The following is a 15,523-nucleotide window of genomic DNA, read 5'->3' on the forward strand; positions in this document are numbered from 1 at the left end:
AATTTAAGGGGGTCTGAATACTTTCCGTACCCACTGTATATACTGTATGATACGACATAATCTGTTATTGTAATGACGCAGAGTGATTAAGATATCTAATCCAAAAGATTTTCTTTGTAGGTTCAGCATCATGATGGCATAACAGGAACTGAGTCGCCAAGAGTTAGGGATATGTATATGGCACACCTGCACCAAGGAATGCTTGGGGTCCGAAAACTGATGGAATCCATCACTCTAGATCAGTTCAGCTCTGACAATGATGGTCAATCAGAAGGTATTTTGTTTGGATTTTTTTTCATACAGAGATGAAAGATTTTGGTTCACCACATTTTGTAGTTAACAAATTGGAATCAGAATTGGCTTAATTGGTCAATTATGTACAACATGCAAGGAATTTGTCTTAAGTTTCAGGGTTAGCAGTTTAAAGTTTGGGATCAAGTCAAAACTTGTTATTGTGCTAATCGTTTGTTGCAGTGCAGGATGATTAGAGAAAACCTATTGGTCTTTGCTGACCTCTCTTTCTGGAAATACTGTCTCTCTGGCATTTTTATAGTAATCTAGTCTGAGATCCCGTTGCTACAAAACAACAGCACTTACCACTCTACTGCTTTCATGGCATGTCAGGGCAGTCTATGAAGACAAGTAAACCTATGTTTCATGCACATTATGCTGTATAGTTATGTACCTGTTTTAATCTTTTTCAGATCTAATGAATATTACAGTCTACAATCCACTAGCATGGGATATAACCACATATGTCCATGTGCCAATGAATGTTTGGGTCACTGATGTCTATGATGAGATGGGACATGTCATTCCAGCACAGGTGTGTTTACCGCATACATTCTTAGTAAGGCCCCTTTCACACGGGCTGATCCATTTTCACAGACCCTGCTGGCTCTGGGGGGATCGCTGCGTTGATCCCTGCTGAGCAGGCGGATGACAGGTCCGTCTCCGCTCACTGTGCAGAGACGGACCTGTCAGAGTCCCGCTTTCCTCTATGGAGACATGTCAGTTTTCTTCTGATCCAACCCGCTGGACGGATGGCCAACATATCGCCATCCATCTGATTTCAGCGGATCTTGTTGGATCGGATGCCAGGCAGGTGTCAGCAGACACGGACATCCGTCTCCCCATAGAGGAGAATGGGTGGTCCGGCTTAAAAACAGACAGGCGGACCTAATCGGTCCGATCGTATAAAAGAGGCCTAAGACAGTGGGCTTTATGGAATAAAGTTCTTGTCTTGACTACCCTCTTGACTGCCCCCAGCTATTATAGACACTCGGGAAGCAGCGTGAAATGCTAAACATAAACATTATGCTGTCTGTGTAATCTGATCACCCTACTGGTCTATTGATAGCACAGTTCCTGTTAAAAGAGCTTCCAGAGAGCTATTGATTGTCCATAGACTGTGCCATCCGTTGGCTGTAGATGGTAAATATAAAAAAAAAAAAATATACAGAAAACCTCCCATAATATCGGTGGGAACATACAGAACATACAGTGTGTAGAACTAAGGGAAAAATGTACTTTAAGCCCCCGTTCACACTAAGGCGACCTGTGAGGCGACCTGGTCGCCTCACAGGTCGCCGTAGGTCGCCTTCCATAGGGAAGCTGCGGACCCGTTCTAATAGGAGCGACACAAGTCGCTCCGACTTAGAAAATGGGGCCGGAGCTTCTTTGGGGCGACCCGGAGGCGACCGCCATAGACTTCAATGTTATGAAGTCCGTGGCGGCCGCTCCGAGGTCGCGGCGCGCTGCCCGAAGTCGGATCGCCCCTATGTGAACGGGGCCTAAGGATATACATTAAGTGCATACACAAAAATATTTTTTTAAACTATAAAACCATAATTTATTGTGTGTATATATACATTTAAAGCACTAAACTGTATAAAAAAAAGTACAAAAGTAACTGTGAAACATGTAACAACATTTCACAACACTCAATACTGACAAGTTTTGCAATGAATAATCTCATCTTCAGGCTAGGTGGTGTATAATTGAATTTTTTCCACATCAGTCAATTGAAGATTGCAACAAAGTATCTTAAAATCCCAACAAAAAACTTAAGTTTAACCCCCTGGGCATCAAAAGTTTCTATCGTACCATGTCCACACTTGTTTGTACATGAGGGTAGACGGCTCCATATATGTTGACACCTTCCAATCACTCAAATATCCTTATTGCAGTAAATGAATATGCTATAATACAGGGGTAGCATAATCCCCACAATGTTGTCAAATGACGCGGTCTCTCAAGGCTGGACTGCCCCTGTTGGTATTGGTGGCTGCACAGTGATAATATCAATTCTAATTATGCAAGATAATATTTGGGCTTGAAAAGCGTTGGTGCACACAAATGTGGATGAATAGCTTTTGTGGCTATTGAGGATGAGGAATATATTTAATGATTTTTCTTTTTTTTTTGTGCCTGGAGTTCAGTTTTATTTGTATTTTCTTTGCTGTTTTCTTTTTTTTTTGCTGAAAAAATAAATCCTAATGCTGCCTATATGCATAATGGAATAGTCATTCTATATTACTGTTGTTTCAAAGAAAATTGTTCAGAAAATGCATTTTCTTCTGTATGTATGTCCAGCCTTAGTCTTTGATTTATCCATATTTATTTTCTATTTATATACTACAGATCCACAATTCCAGTGATCCAGGTCACACTTTCAATTTGTATCTCCTTGTTGCTCTGCAAGGTCTCAGCTATGGAAAGTACTCTTTAAAGATTGGAAATGAAGAATCCAGTCAGGGGACAGTCACTGTGGGCAGATCAGTGAACTTTGAGAGACGACCATCAACTGACCAACAAAACTGTGAAAAGACAAAGATTGCAGTTATGAATGACTGCAACACCCTCTGGATCAACAAGAGCACAAACTTACTAGACAGTATAACAGACAGGTAAGATTTCTCAGTTTAGATAAAGCACAGTATGATAAATGCCCAGTATTGGGATCCAGTTCCAGCAATCTTCACTGTGCTGCTCCACCCAGAGCCATGAACAGGAAGAAGAGGGCACTTTCGGAAGAAAATCCTGTGGCTTTGGGCAAAGTAGCACAGTGCAGATCACTAGAAAAGGGACAAAGCTAGGTGTTCGCCTGGCCATACGCTGTCTTTTTCCTACAAAAAAAAATAATACATTTTATAATGCCTGCAAAAAAAAAAAAAATATTTAAAAATGTTAGCTAACCTTTTTAAGATGCTCTGTTCTTGACCCTTTAAAAAGAAAATACCTGCATAGTTCCCTTTTTTTATGAAGGGCCTGGGCAGTTGTGTTGGACATAATTATCCTGTCTGTGTCTCCATTATCAATTGTAACTAGATTTGAACACTGTCTGTAATAACTATGGGTTTATGGTTTAGGGGCTGGGCTTCTTGCATTGTATGCAATGAGGACAGCTTTGGGACAGGCTCACTTTAACATTGTTCATAAAACCTTGCAGTAAGCTATGACACCTTGTCCTGAGAAACATATAAACAGGTGCAATGAACTAAAATTCAAAGAGGTCTGGTCGCTAAACTTTTCTTCCAGCCGAGGTCCGAATCTCAAGTTTGTGTTATGATTTGGAAAGATTGTAGTCATTGTATGTCTATCAAAAATATATCAGGTCCCCCCATTAGAATGCCCCCTTACATCAGGTGTCCCCCATTAGAGTGCCCCCTTACATCAGGTGCCCCCATCAGAGTGCCCCCATAAATCATGTATCCCATTTAGAGTGCACTTTTTATTTCAGGTGTGCTAATTAGAATGCCCTCTTACGTCAGGTTCCCCATTAGAGTAAACTTATGGATCAGTTGTGATCCATCATAGTGCACCTATAAATTCGAAGAGCCCATCAAGGTGAGCAGCGTACCTGTACCTGATGGATATATCCCTGTAGTCAGGCAGGCAGGGGGGTGGGAGCTGAAAAAGAAGCAAATTGCAGGGGGCGGGGCACACACTGAACGTCATTGATGCCTACAGTCCTAGCAACCAATGACTGCTGAGTAGTGGGGATCCAGTGCTGCAGGCTGACAGTTCAGACAGGAGTGTCACTCGGTCTGGGTTCAGTCCACAGTCTGTCATTTTGGAACCATTGATCTAAAAGGTAAAAAATATTTTTAAAATGTTATGCTGTGCAAATGGGAACACAAATAAAGCGGTTTTCTCAAATTTGATTGCAAAACTGAAAATGTGCTTTGATGAACATTTATATAAAAGGTATCGTTTTCTCTAAACTAAACTATACTGGAACTAAACCCATTGGTTTAAAGGTTTCGAAAAAGTTACGGTAAATACCTGGCATGCCGGGAATGCTAACTGTCACATTTCCTAGTGCTTTCAACCAAATTTATCAAACCATCAAATGGCCGATGTCATAACTGATCACACGTGCACCACCTTGGCATTTGTATATCAAGCAGATACTTCTAAGATGACAGCTTCCTTGGCTGAAAAGGATAGGAGGGTTTAATTTCGCTTTAATGCATTTAACATGTCTTTTTCCTTTTTACATTGTTGCTCTTTTGTATTTCTACTTAACAACTTTTACAATCAGTCACATAGGGAGTATGTGGTTTTCACTAATGGTCAACATAGCTCATTGATTTATTTTTTTCATATTTATCTTTATTACTTATTGGTGAGAACTTTGAGAGTGATATCTTTTTTTTCCCCAAGTCATTCTCCAGGACGGTCACATGAGAGATGGGCTCCTCCTCCCTGGACACCTCCTCTCTCTGCCTGGGTTCAGCTGGTGAGGTCACTGTTACTCAGGCTCTTGGGGTGAGGGATGGAGGACTCCCTGTTTTAAGCTTTTTTCCCCCTCTGTCTGCTTCTCTTTTTCCTTGCTTTTAGCCCAAGTTACAAGAAGCCACAGAGGCGCTAGATAAATCTAATATACAAGAGATTGAGACCACCGACACCGGTTATATAGAGGTCTGCAAGAGACCAAAAACAGATCATTTCCGGTCCACCAATCTCTTTAAAAGAATAATCAACAAGGAATGGGAATGTTCGGAGAACAAATTGTTCTTTCCTAAGGCCTTAAAAAGAACATTTCCTTTTGAAGAAAAGGTGTCCCGGCTAAATGCCCAAAGTTGGATGCACCTTTGGCAAAGGTTTCCAAAAATTCAGATTTGTCCTTGAAGATATGGGCCTTCTCAAAGACCCACCGGATAAGAAAATCGACGTGATGCTAAAGAGGGAGTATGAGGCAGGGGTGGCTGGTTTTCAACCCAACATGGCCAATACATGTGAAGCCAGGAATGTGGCTTTCTTGCTTGAACAACTCCTTGGTCTCCTGGGGAAAGTCCTTGGCATGGAAGAGGCACAGGATTTCCTTCTCTTGATAGAAAAGGGAGTGACGTATATGGCCGATGCTTCAGCAGAAGCTGTTAGAGTATCAGCCCACAACACAGGCCTTAATGTAGCCAGAGAGCTGATGGGGACTACGCATCAAAGAACAAGTTATGTAACATCCCTTTCAATGGTAGTCTACTGTTTGGTCTGGAACTTGACAAAGTGTTGGCAAGATCGGCTGACAAATCCAAAGGATTCCTGTCCAAAAGAAGGGAGAAACATAAAACGTTTTTTTGTCGCCCTAGAAGAGAAACCCAATCTAAGGGGGAAAAGGCAAATCCCCATAGAAAATGGGTTTTCAACAAAAACATGGGGAAGTCAAACATCTTCTTCCCCAACTCCAGGCCCAAAAGTAATAAACCCCTATGACAGAATGTGGCTTTCTTGCTCGAACAACTCCTTGGTCTCCTGGGGAAAGTCCCTGGAATGGAAGAGGCACAGGATTTCCTTCTTCTCTTGATAGAAAAGGGAGTGACGTATATGGCCGATGCTTCAGCAGAAGCTGTTAGAGTATCAGCCCGCACCACAGGCCTTAATGTAGCCAGAGAGCCCACTGGCTCAAAACCTAAAAAGTTTTTTTGTCGCCCTAGAAGAGAAACCCAATCTAAGGGGGAATCTTTCGGGAGAGCTCACAAGGGTGAAGCAGCATCTAAAAATTCCATAGCCAGATGGATCAAGATGGCGATAGAAACAGCCTACCTGACCCAAATCCAGATGTGAAGGCACACTCCACACGCTCTGTAGCTACTTCCTGGGCAGAAATGGCTGGGGCGTCCATCGACCAAATTTGCCGAGCAGCCACCTGGTCAAGTGACTCTAACTTTGTGAGACACTACAATGTTGATCTGGTCTCCACCCAAGATCTGACCTTTGGTCATAAGGTCCTGCAGGCGGTAGTCCCACCCTAGGTATGCATCCTTGGGGTCTCATGTGACCGTCCTGGAGGATGACTTGGGAAAGTCAGAGTTTTTACCTGATAACTCTCTTTCCAGGAATCCTCCAGGACAGTGGACCCCCACCGTATTTTATGGGACTTTTAGTGGTATTTTCTTAAGAAACAAGATGTACTTGCATTACTTCTACAGCAGCTAACTAAAGTCAACCAAGCAATCTAATATACTTCCTGACTACCATTAGACCAACCATAACCTGTCTGCTCTAAAGATCAGTCAAATAACCTGTTGGTAAACCACAACAGTTCATTGCTTGCAGGGGCCTCGTTTATGAGTGTATGGTATGTTCGTAAATGGATGATCTGCATATTATGACTCAAACATTAAAAGCGGTTTGTACTTTTTTTTTTTTTTTTTGTGGTGCATTTTGAAATCACTATGCATTTTTCATTCTCTTTATCAGCAAAAGGTAGAACAAAAACAATAAATTAGAATGCCAATCAGTGACAAGTGAAAAAGACAGAAAATTCTAAATTGAGCCAGAAAAGTGGCTAAAAAATGGAGGGAATTGTCATTGAAACATGCCTGAAAAAACAAAACAAATATTCAGTCAGTTGTCCTACATTTTTAATCTCTATTCTCTTGTTTTAGCCCTTGCATGATGTACCCAAATACTGTTGTCCAATACAGCAAATTGACCATGTGGCCCCCTGGTCAGAAATGCCCCCTCACGTTCTCAATATAAATCTGTGTGATAATGCCTGTGAAGTGTTGTGGTTCTGCCAGCATAGAACACTGAAGATGGAGGGGACAAAGGGTATTTCTCTTTCATTCATTGATGGACACAGCTCTTCATCTACATGACTGTAGTGTTATACTGCCCCATACAGGAGTAGGACACTAGGCAGAGAAAAGCTTAAGCACGCCTATGGGGCAGTCCCTAGGGGTATACTCCCTCTTCCTGCTGTAGGTATTCAGTTTTTTTTCCGCCTAGTCAGGTGAAAGGACCTAGTTCCTTGCTGGGATCTCTGGTCCTAGCAAATTTCTCTTTTTAAATTGAATTTTTCCTTCTTTTATTATTTTGTTCCTGTGAGAATCTATTATCAAATGCTGGACTGGGCGACAAACTGGATAATATAGATTCTTAGGGTCCCCTCAGTCCGGCCAGTGAGTGCGTGCAGACTGCAGCTCCACGCCAGGTCGGCTGCAAAATAGCCCCATTGGACGGGGGCTGGCCTGCAAATGTATCACCCTACAGGTACCTGTAGGTGCTAGGTAAATGTATATGGGCCTTGTCTGCCTAACAGCAGGGCTGGAATTTATTAGTCGGGGTGTCATGGTTTCCAGGTGTGCCTGCTGAGGGGGGAGTCTCCTCACTGGCTCCTGTGAGAGGCTTCTCATAGGGCAGTGGATGAAACCCAATCAGGGGACACATCCAGGCTTGTAACTACCCCAGAAGGCAGATTATGCTGCAAAGGATTCTGGGAGTGGGTATAAATTTGGGGGTGGCGCATGACACAATGTCTTTGGTGGGAGCAGGGTCCCAGGATGGAGAGTGCGGCTGTCTCTCCTCCTGTCTGAGGAAAGCGGATGCCTCGGGGTGTCGCCTGAGAGTCCAGAGAGTGCTGAGTTGAGCTGAGGGGATCTGGTGTGCCGAGAACCTGCAGAGAGCGATTGGGGTCCAGTCCCAGGAAAGCCTACACAGGTCATGAGTACTGAGGATTGCCCCTGGGGGGGGTCTGCCAGAGTTAAAGGGGACCACTCCGGAAGAGGTTCTGGGATCCAGTGCCAGCTAGCTGAAAGGGGGTACCTAGGTTGAGGACCCTGAAGTTACAGAGGGGGGTGCATAGACACTGAACCCTATAGAGTTTAAGGTTAAGGGGGCACCTGCTGATGGGCCCTGAATTGTGCAGAGTGTGCCAGTTGGGATTTACAGCTTTACAGGATTCTACAACATACTATCTCAAGCCAGAGCAAGGCGGGAGGGAAGTATTCAGTGACTTGTAGCAGTATATCCGTGTCAGTGGTTTTACAATTTCACAGTCCTGGATATTCTGGACTACAAGTTGAGGATTCAGCACTTCTATTAAGTTACAGAGTGTTCTCAGAGTAAGTGAGCGTTGGTGGGCGCCGGCTGGTGTCAAGGAAGCGCCAACAGGCATTTTCCAGGAACAAAGTCCCAAGTGTATAAAGTGGAAGCCTAAAGGAGTATCCCACTCATTCCCTTCTCCCATCCCCTTTATCTACAATAAAACAACAAAACAAAGATGACGGAGTTGTCCATGTCTCAGTCTTCACACCCAGGGCCGCAGCTCACATGGGCTGGAGAGGTAACCGGTAACAATGGCAGACCCACATCAGGCCACAGGCCTGGAAAACCTGCTACACGAGTTAAACATCTTGCAAAGGTGGCATACGAACTGGCTTCTGCCAGAGTTGCAGTGTTTTCTCCTGGCCGTCAGCACCCACATTACGATGGAGCAGTGTCCTGTCCAAAGTGGTGCCCACCCTGTTCCTGTTGCGGTAAGTAGCTGTCCCCCCTCTACCCCTGGCGGGTTTTGGGGTGGACGTGGGCCCCCTCCCTGGGATGGTCAGACCCCCGGGTTTCCCTCCTTCCCAATTGCATCTCCCCTCCCCCCAACTCGGTGGTCTATTGTGGCCTGTGTCCTCCATCTGCTCACACACCCCCCTCTACCCCCCTCGGGCGGACATACCTTCCTTAGGTCAAATGGGGTGCTGCATTGTGATGGGGGTGGGAGGGGGAGCGTGCCGCCAGCGGCCAAACGATTGCTCCTTGAGGGGGGTGGTGGGCCTAGAGGGGGCGCCTGCCAGGAGCCCCCTCCCTGTTGGCATTGTTTTTGCCGGCTCTGGGACCCCTGGAAGCCACGCTGGGCCGCCATTTTCTTGTAGCCTTATGTGCTACAGATCGACAGCCATTTTTGTGTAGCCTCGGTGGCCATTTTCCCATGGTTTTCCATTGCAAATAGTGGCGGCCATGTTTTTGGATTTCAGATGGGCAGTGATTCGACGGTGGGAAGTCTCCTCGGCCTCGAGTGTCTGAAAAAGCTCTATCCTTGGGGCCCAACAAATTTCTGCACTGACGACGGTCCTGGAGTCCGTGGTGTCCACCAAAAAGCATCCCTCCGCCTTCACCTGCTTTCTCTGTCTCGTCAGATCCAGGGTCTGATTTGGTCGCCGCAGATACCCTTTGGGGTCTGCGTCCACGCACCCTGCATGCTCAGATTTTGAGGATGATTCCTTTGTTCCTCTAGCCACACATTAAAAGGCGCTAGTGGATGCACTAATTGTATCAGTGCGAGAAACATTACATATGGAAGATGCGACTAACGCAGCATCTAAAGAGTTGGACACCTTTGGCACGCACAAGTCCTCCAAAGCAGCGAGGGTGTTCCCCTTTCCCACCTTCTTTGACAATTTTGTCTAAAAACAGTGGAGGTCCCCAAAACGCACCTTTGCAATCCCTAAGCGTTTTGCAATGCGGTACCCTTATTAAGAGTCCCTACTTAAAAAATGGATGGTACCTCCTGTAGTGGACTCCCCGGTTTCCAGGTTGAATAAATCCACTGTCATACTGGTAGAAGAGTCCCTGGTCTTCTCTGATCCATTGGATAGGCGGTCAGAGGCCTTGACCCGCCATATGTTCACTGTGGCTGGGTCGGCACTTAGGCCGGTGTTTACCATCACCCTGTTGTCACAAGCTATGACTGAATGGGCAAAAGTTTTACACCGGGTCCTGGAGAAGAAACCGATCTCTTTTGAGTTTGTGGAGCTGGCAGATCAGTTGGTCCAAGGCCTACAGTTTGTCTGTGATGCCTCGTTGGATGCCCCTTCCCTGATTTCTAGACTGTCTGTCTCAGCAGTGGTCCTGTGGCACATTATCTGGCTGAAGTGCTGTTCTGCGGACCAGGCTTCTAAGAAGGCCTTGTCCGATCTTCCATTCGTGGAGCTTCCTTGGATGACATCATCAAAGGCCTCATAGGGGAAAGAGTACTCTTCTTCCTCAGGCTTCCAAGGGTAAGGAGTCCTGTTGCAGACGGTGTCCTTCCTTTTCTGCTCTCAACCGGCCTTGCTCTGATCCTGTCCATGAGCCTGGAATTTTTGGGACTGACTCTAGACATGGCCTCGGCCAGAGTGTTTCTCCCTCTGGCAAAACTTCAGAAGTTGCAGGCAATCCGGATTCTGCTAGCCAGCAGACGGTCATCTCTTTGGACTTGCATGCGGGTGCTGAGCCTGATGGTGTCTACCTTCGAGGAGGTTCTGTTTGCACAGTTCCACATGAGACTTCTGCAAAAGGAGATTCTGGTGAAATGGAAGAAGGATCCTCAGTCTCTGGACAATATGATCCTGTTGAGCCGGAGCACGAGGGGGTCCCTGGTTTGGTGGCTTCGTTCTCCGGCTCTTCTTCAGGGAAAAAATCCTTTTTTTTTCCCCTGTACTGACCGGTTGTCACCACGAATGCTAGCATATCCGGTTGGGGAGGCATCCTTGGCATGGAGTGTGCTCAAGGGGTCTGGACTCTGGAAGTACTGGAACTCCAAGTTATCAGGCTTTGTCTGGATCATTGGACAAATTGTCTCTATGGGTGTCCGGTACAAATTCAATCAGACCATGCCATGGCCATGACCTATGCCAATCACCAGGGGGGCACAAGAAGTGTCCTGGCGGCTCGGGAAGTAGCCGGCATTCTAAGGTGGGCAGAACAGCTTATTCCAGCCATCTCTGCTGTGCACATTCCAGGAGTGGAAAATTGGCAGGCGGACTACCTCAGTTGACAGGCGTTAGACCAAGGAGAAGGGTCACTTCGTCCGGAGGTGTTCCGTCAGTTGTGTCTCCGGTAGGGAACTTCCGAGGTGGATCTGTTGGCCTCTTGCCTCAACAGGAAAGTACAGAGGTTTGTGGCATGTTCTCGGGATCCTCTAGCCGATGCCACAGATGCCTTTGTGGCTCCCTGGAGTCATTATCATCTGATATACGCCTTTCCTCCTCTCAGACTTCTGCTGAGACTCCTGTGCAGGATCAAGGTAGAATGGATTCCGGTCATCCTAGTGGCCCTGGATTGACATCGCTGGTCTTGGTACGCTGATCTAGTACGGCTAGTGGCTGATGCTCCTTGGAGACTCCCTCTCAGAGAAGATCTGTTGTCTCAAGGACCGATCTTCCATCCTGCTTTATAGTCGCTGGCTAGAAAATCTACTTCCAGGAAGATTTACCTTGTACTTGGAAGATGTACATAGTGTGGTGTGAGTCTCTTGGCGTTCACCCTCGCTTGGCACTTGGCTCCCCTGGTGCAGTTGCCATTGCCGCCGTGAGACCTCAATTTGGTGTTTGTAAGTTCTTCAGAAGTCTCCATTTGAGCATATTCAGGAGATTCCCCTGCTTACATTGTCCCAGACGGTGGCCTTTTTGGTGGCTATTACTTCAGGGTGTCTGAGCTGGTGGTGCTGTCTTGTCATTCACCTTCTCTAGTGGTTCACAGGGATAAGGTTGTTCTTCCACCATGTCCGTCGTTCCTTCCAAAGGCTGTCCTCGAATTTCATCTGAATGAGGACATTGTGTTGCCCTCCCTGTGTCCTAAGCCTAAGCATCCTAAGGAAGTTGCCTTGCATTCCCTGGATGTGGTTTAGTCGTTTAGGAAGTCAGACTCACTTTTTGTCCTCACAGATGGACCTCGCAAGGGGCTGGCTGCTTCTGCTGCGACAATTTCCAGATGGATCAAACAGATTGTGGTTCAGGCTTATTCTATTAAGGGTCAGGTTCCTCCTTTCCCTGTCAGGGCGCACTCTACTCGGGCGCTCAGTGCGTCAGTGATGTAAGTTTGCAAGGCGCCAACTTGGTTGTCTGTACACACATTCACAAAGTTTTATAAAGTGGATGTATTGGCATCTGCGGATGCTTCTTTTGGCTGCAAAGTTTCACAGGCTGCTGTTTAGAGAATTTTTCCTCTTTGAGGTTGTTTTTTTCAGGTGGGCTCCAGTTGCTCTCAGTTGAGCTTCATGTTACCTGGTTGGCTATGTTTAGCCTTTGGGGAAGTTTGTTCTGCTGTTCCCACCCCCCATGTTTGACACTGCTTTGGGTCCCTACGGTCATGAAGATTAAGAGCTGTGTCTGTCAATGAACGAAAGAGAAAATGGGATTTTTGACTTACCGTAAAATCCATTTCTCTGATGTTCATTGATGGACACAGCACCCGCCCCTCTTTGGAGTTGTTTTTTTTTTTTCTTCTGACCCTGCTTGTTACAAAACTGAATACCTATAGCAGGAAGTGGGAGTATACCCCCAGGGACTGCCCCATAGGCATGCTCAAGCTTTTCTCTGTCTAGTGTCTTACTCCTGTAGGGGGCAGTATAACCCTACGTTCATGAAGATGAAGAGCTGTGTCCGTCAATGAACAACAAAGAAATGGATTTTACAGTAAGTCAAAAATCCAATTTTTACAGCATTTCAAATGAATCTCTCTATAAAAATGAATACATTCTGCTGCCTTTTTCACATTGTATGGGATACACAACGTTACTGGAAGTGCTGCAATATGAGCCTCAATTTATTTAAAAAAAAATGGTCAGGAAAGAATCTTTGCTATCAAAGTAGGCTTGTTCATTGCTCGATCCAGAGAAACTTTATGCTAGGTTCAATACTTTTCTATCATATGTGGTGGACTGAGAAGTAGGCCATTTGTTGGACTATGGAGCAGACCAATGTGCACAGGTTGACCTGTGGTCTAGTGATTTAAAATGAAGTGTATTTGAGCTGAGCTGGCAAATGGAATAAGAATTAACAAAGAGGACGAATATGAAAACTGGTATAAATTATAGGGAATGGAGAAAACAGAAATTTAAAGTTCTAAAGCTGGCTATACACTGGTAGATTTTAAAAACAAACATTTGTAGGAGCATTCTCAGCACATTCAATGGCTTGATGAATGTCATTCGAAGGTAGTTCAAAATTCCCTTTTCTGTTTTGATTTTAACATTTTTTTTGGAACTAATGGATTTTGCAGAGTGAAAACCACATACACTTTTGGAAATATGTCTGCTTGAGAAAATGTTTCTGTTTGCTCCATTGAATTTTCTTGTGACTGTGTCATTGTGAAAATGATGGTTGATTTGACTCCACCAAAAATTGGAAAATTGAATGAACGATGAACATTTTTAAAACTAAACATTTTAAACAAGGTTCTATTCATGTATAGCCAGCTTAAGACCAATCTGGTTAAATTGGTACACAGGGAAGACAGAAGAAAGGATAAAGAGTACAGGTAAAGGGGTGGAAAAAGCTAGAGAGTAGACAATGGAGATAGAAGAAAAGAAAGAGATGCCCATGCTAGTGATTCAGGCAAGAGACAATGGACATAATTTAGTTTTTTCTTTCTTTGTTTTTAAGTTTATCCTCCATACTTTAAGTCAACCCATCACGGTTAAATGTAAAAGTGTTTGTGTTCCCCTATCCATCACCCACACTTATTAATCTTTGTGAAACTATAAATTCTATGCTGTTTATGACAAGATACACTGGCAAGTTCTAAAAAAATCTGAGCGTCTGCTATTGCTGCTTTGTCAGGAAGTTCAGGGACAGCATGTCAGAAGCTTGTACAGTTATATAGTACACTAACTGGAGACTATGTTATGATTCCTACAAAAGCCTAGTTTTCCTCCAAGGTTCCCTGTTGCTTGTTTAACACTCGATGACTGCACAGTTTGACTGTGTTTTATTGCTGCAAGGGTTTTGGTTCACTTGTCAGTAGTAATGGGCTGACTGTCCGAGTTGAACATCGTGTGTTCATGTATTCGCTGAACACACAAACGAATATGGTGCCCCTGACCTGTATGCTTCGGCCTATTACAGCACAATATCCTGTCAGAGCCATGATTGGTCAAAGGCAGGGTGCCTTTAGCCAATCATGGCTCAGGGGCTAAGTCCACACCCCACACTATATAAGTGTGTTAGTTGAGATTAGGAGTGGAGATTAGGCAGGCTAGTTAGTGGCTTGAGCTTTCATATTTAATGCAGTCGGTGCAGTGTGGTGTAGGGTTGATTCTTGTATAACACAGTGTAGTGTACAGTGTACTGCAGTGCAGTGTAGTTTAGGGCTGATTCTTGTGTAACACAATATAGTGGTGCCGCAGTAGCACTAATTTTATTTAGGGCATAATTTCGGTCCTCCCTTTTGTGTTGCAGGTACTATTCCTTCTGCGTCAGCAGTGGGTTTTTTTTTTTTTTTGTGGTGCAGCAGCACTAATTTTATTTAGGGCATAATTGCTGTCCCCCTTTTGTGTCACAGGTGCTATTCCTGCTGCGTCAGCAGTGGGTTTTTTTTTGGTGGCGCAGCAGCACTAATTTTGTTTAGGGCATAATTGCTGTCCCCCCTTTTGCGATGTAGATGCTAATTATTCTGCGTCAGCAGTAGGTTTTTTTTTTTTTTGTGGTGCAGCAGCACTAATTTTATTTAGGGCATAATTGCTGTCCCCCCATTTGTGTCGTAGGTGCTATTCCTTCTGCATCAGCAGGGGCTTACTTTTTTTGGCTTGATTAAGTTTTGTTTATTAAAACCAAATATATAATAAAATGGTTCATAGTGCACCAAGTACAAAAGTATTGCACCCAAGCACTATATTCTCTTCCCACACTCTATAATAAAAAGTTATAAAAATCCCAGCCAAAAAATAAAAAAAGAGTAATAAAACGGTTTATAGTGCACCAAGCACAAAAGTATTGCACCCAAGCATCATATTTCTACCCCACAATCTATAATAAAAAGTTTAAAAAATTCCCATTGTAACGGATCTTTGTACCCCAGCTGGGCACATCCGCCGAATCTGTGTCTCCTGTCCTCCAAACGCACCCACAGCCTGCGGAGAAGCCATATCCAGCCCTTAACCCCTCAATCACGAGACAATCCACACAGGTGTTGAGGGTTAGCCATGCAGAGCTTAAACTGTTTATTACATTCCAAGACAACAGTTTTACACACAGTTAGGGAAACTCCCCTTAGCCTTTCCACAGAAGGGGGGGAAGGGAACCAACCAATGAGAACTGAACATTTGTACATTTGAAACATGCAGTCTTAATACACACCCCCTGCGGAGAAATGTCTCCAACTCAGACCATTGTCTGCCATGAATCCACACACTTAGACACAGAAACAGGAGGGGGGGGGGGGATGGGTTGTAACATTACATTACATTAACTCAATGCCATGAGTCAGTTGTTCAGAGGATGAATAAAGGGAAAATAAAATGCAATGTCCCAAACTCATAAGAAAA

The 15,523-nt window shown here is 44.7% G+C and overlaps 1 protein-coding gene across 1 annotated transcript in view; it reads left to right on the forward strand.

The window, feature by feature from the left end:
- The window catches only part of MAN2B2 (mannosidase alpha class 2B member 2), a 103,370-nt gene that overhangs the window by 38,782 nt on the left and 49,065 nt on the right, over positions 1-15,523 (forward strand). The window contains exons 9-11 of the mRNA XM_082260272.1: positions 121-274; positions 705-826; positions 2,644-2,909. Coding sequence (XP_082116398.1) covers positions 121-274; positions 705-826; positions 2,644-2,909 — 542 coding nt within the window. The remainder of the gene's footprint in view (positions 1-120; positions 275-704; positions 827-2,643; positions 2,910-15,523) is intronic.

The sequence above is a fragment of the Pelophylax lessonae genome (genome assembly GCF_965119305.1).
Source record: "Pelophylax lessonae genome assembly, chromosome: 1".
Taxonomy (NCBI): Eukaryota; Metazoa; Chordata; class Amphibia; order Anura; family Ranidae; genus Pelophylax; species Pelophylax lessonae.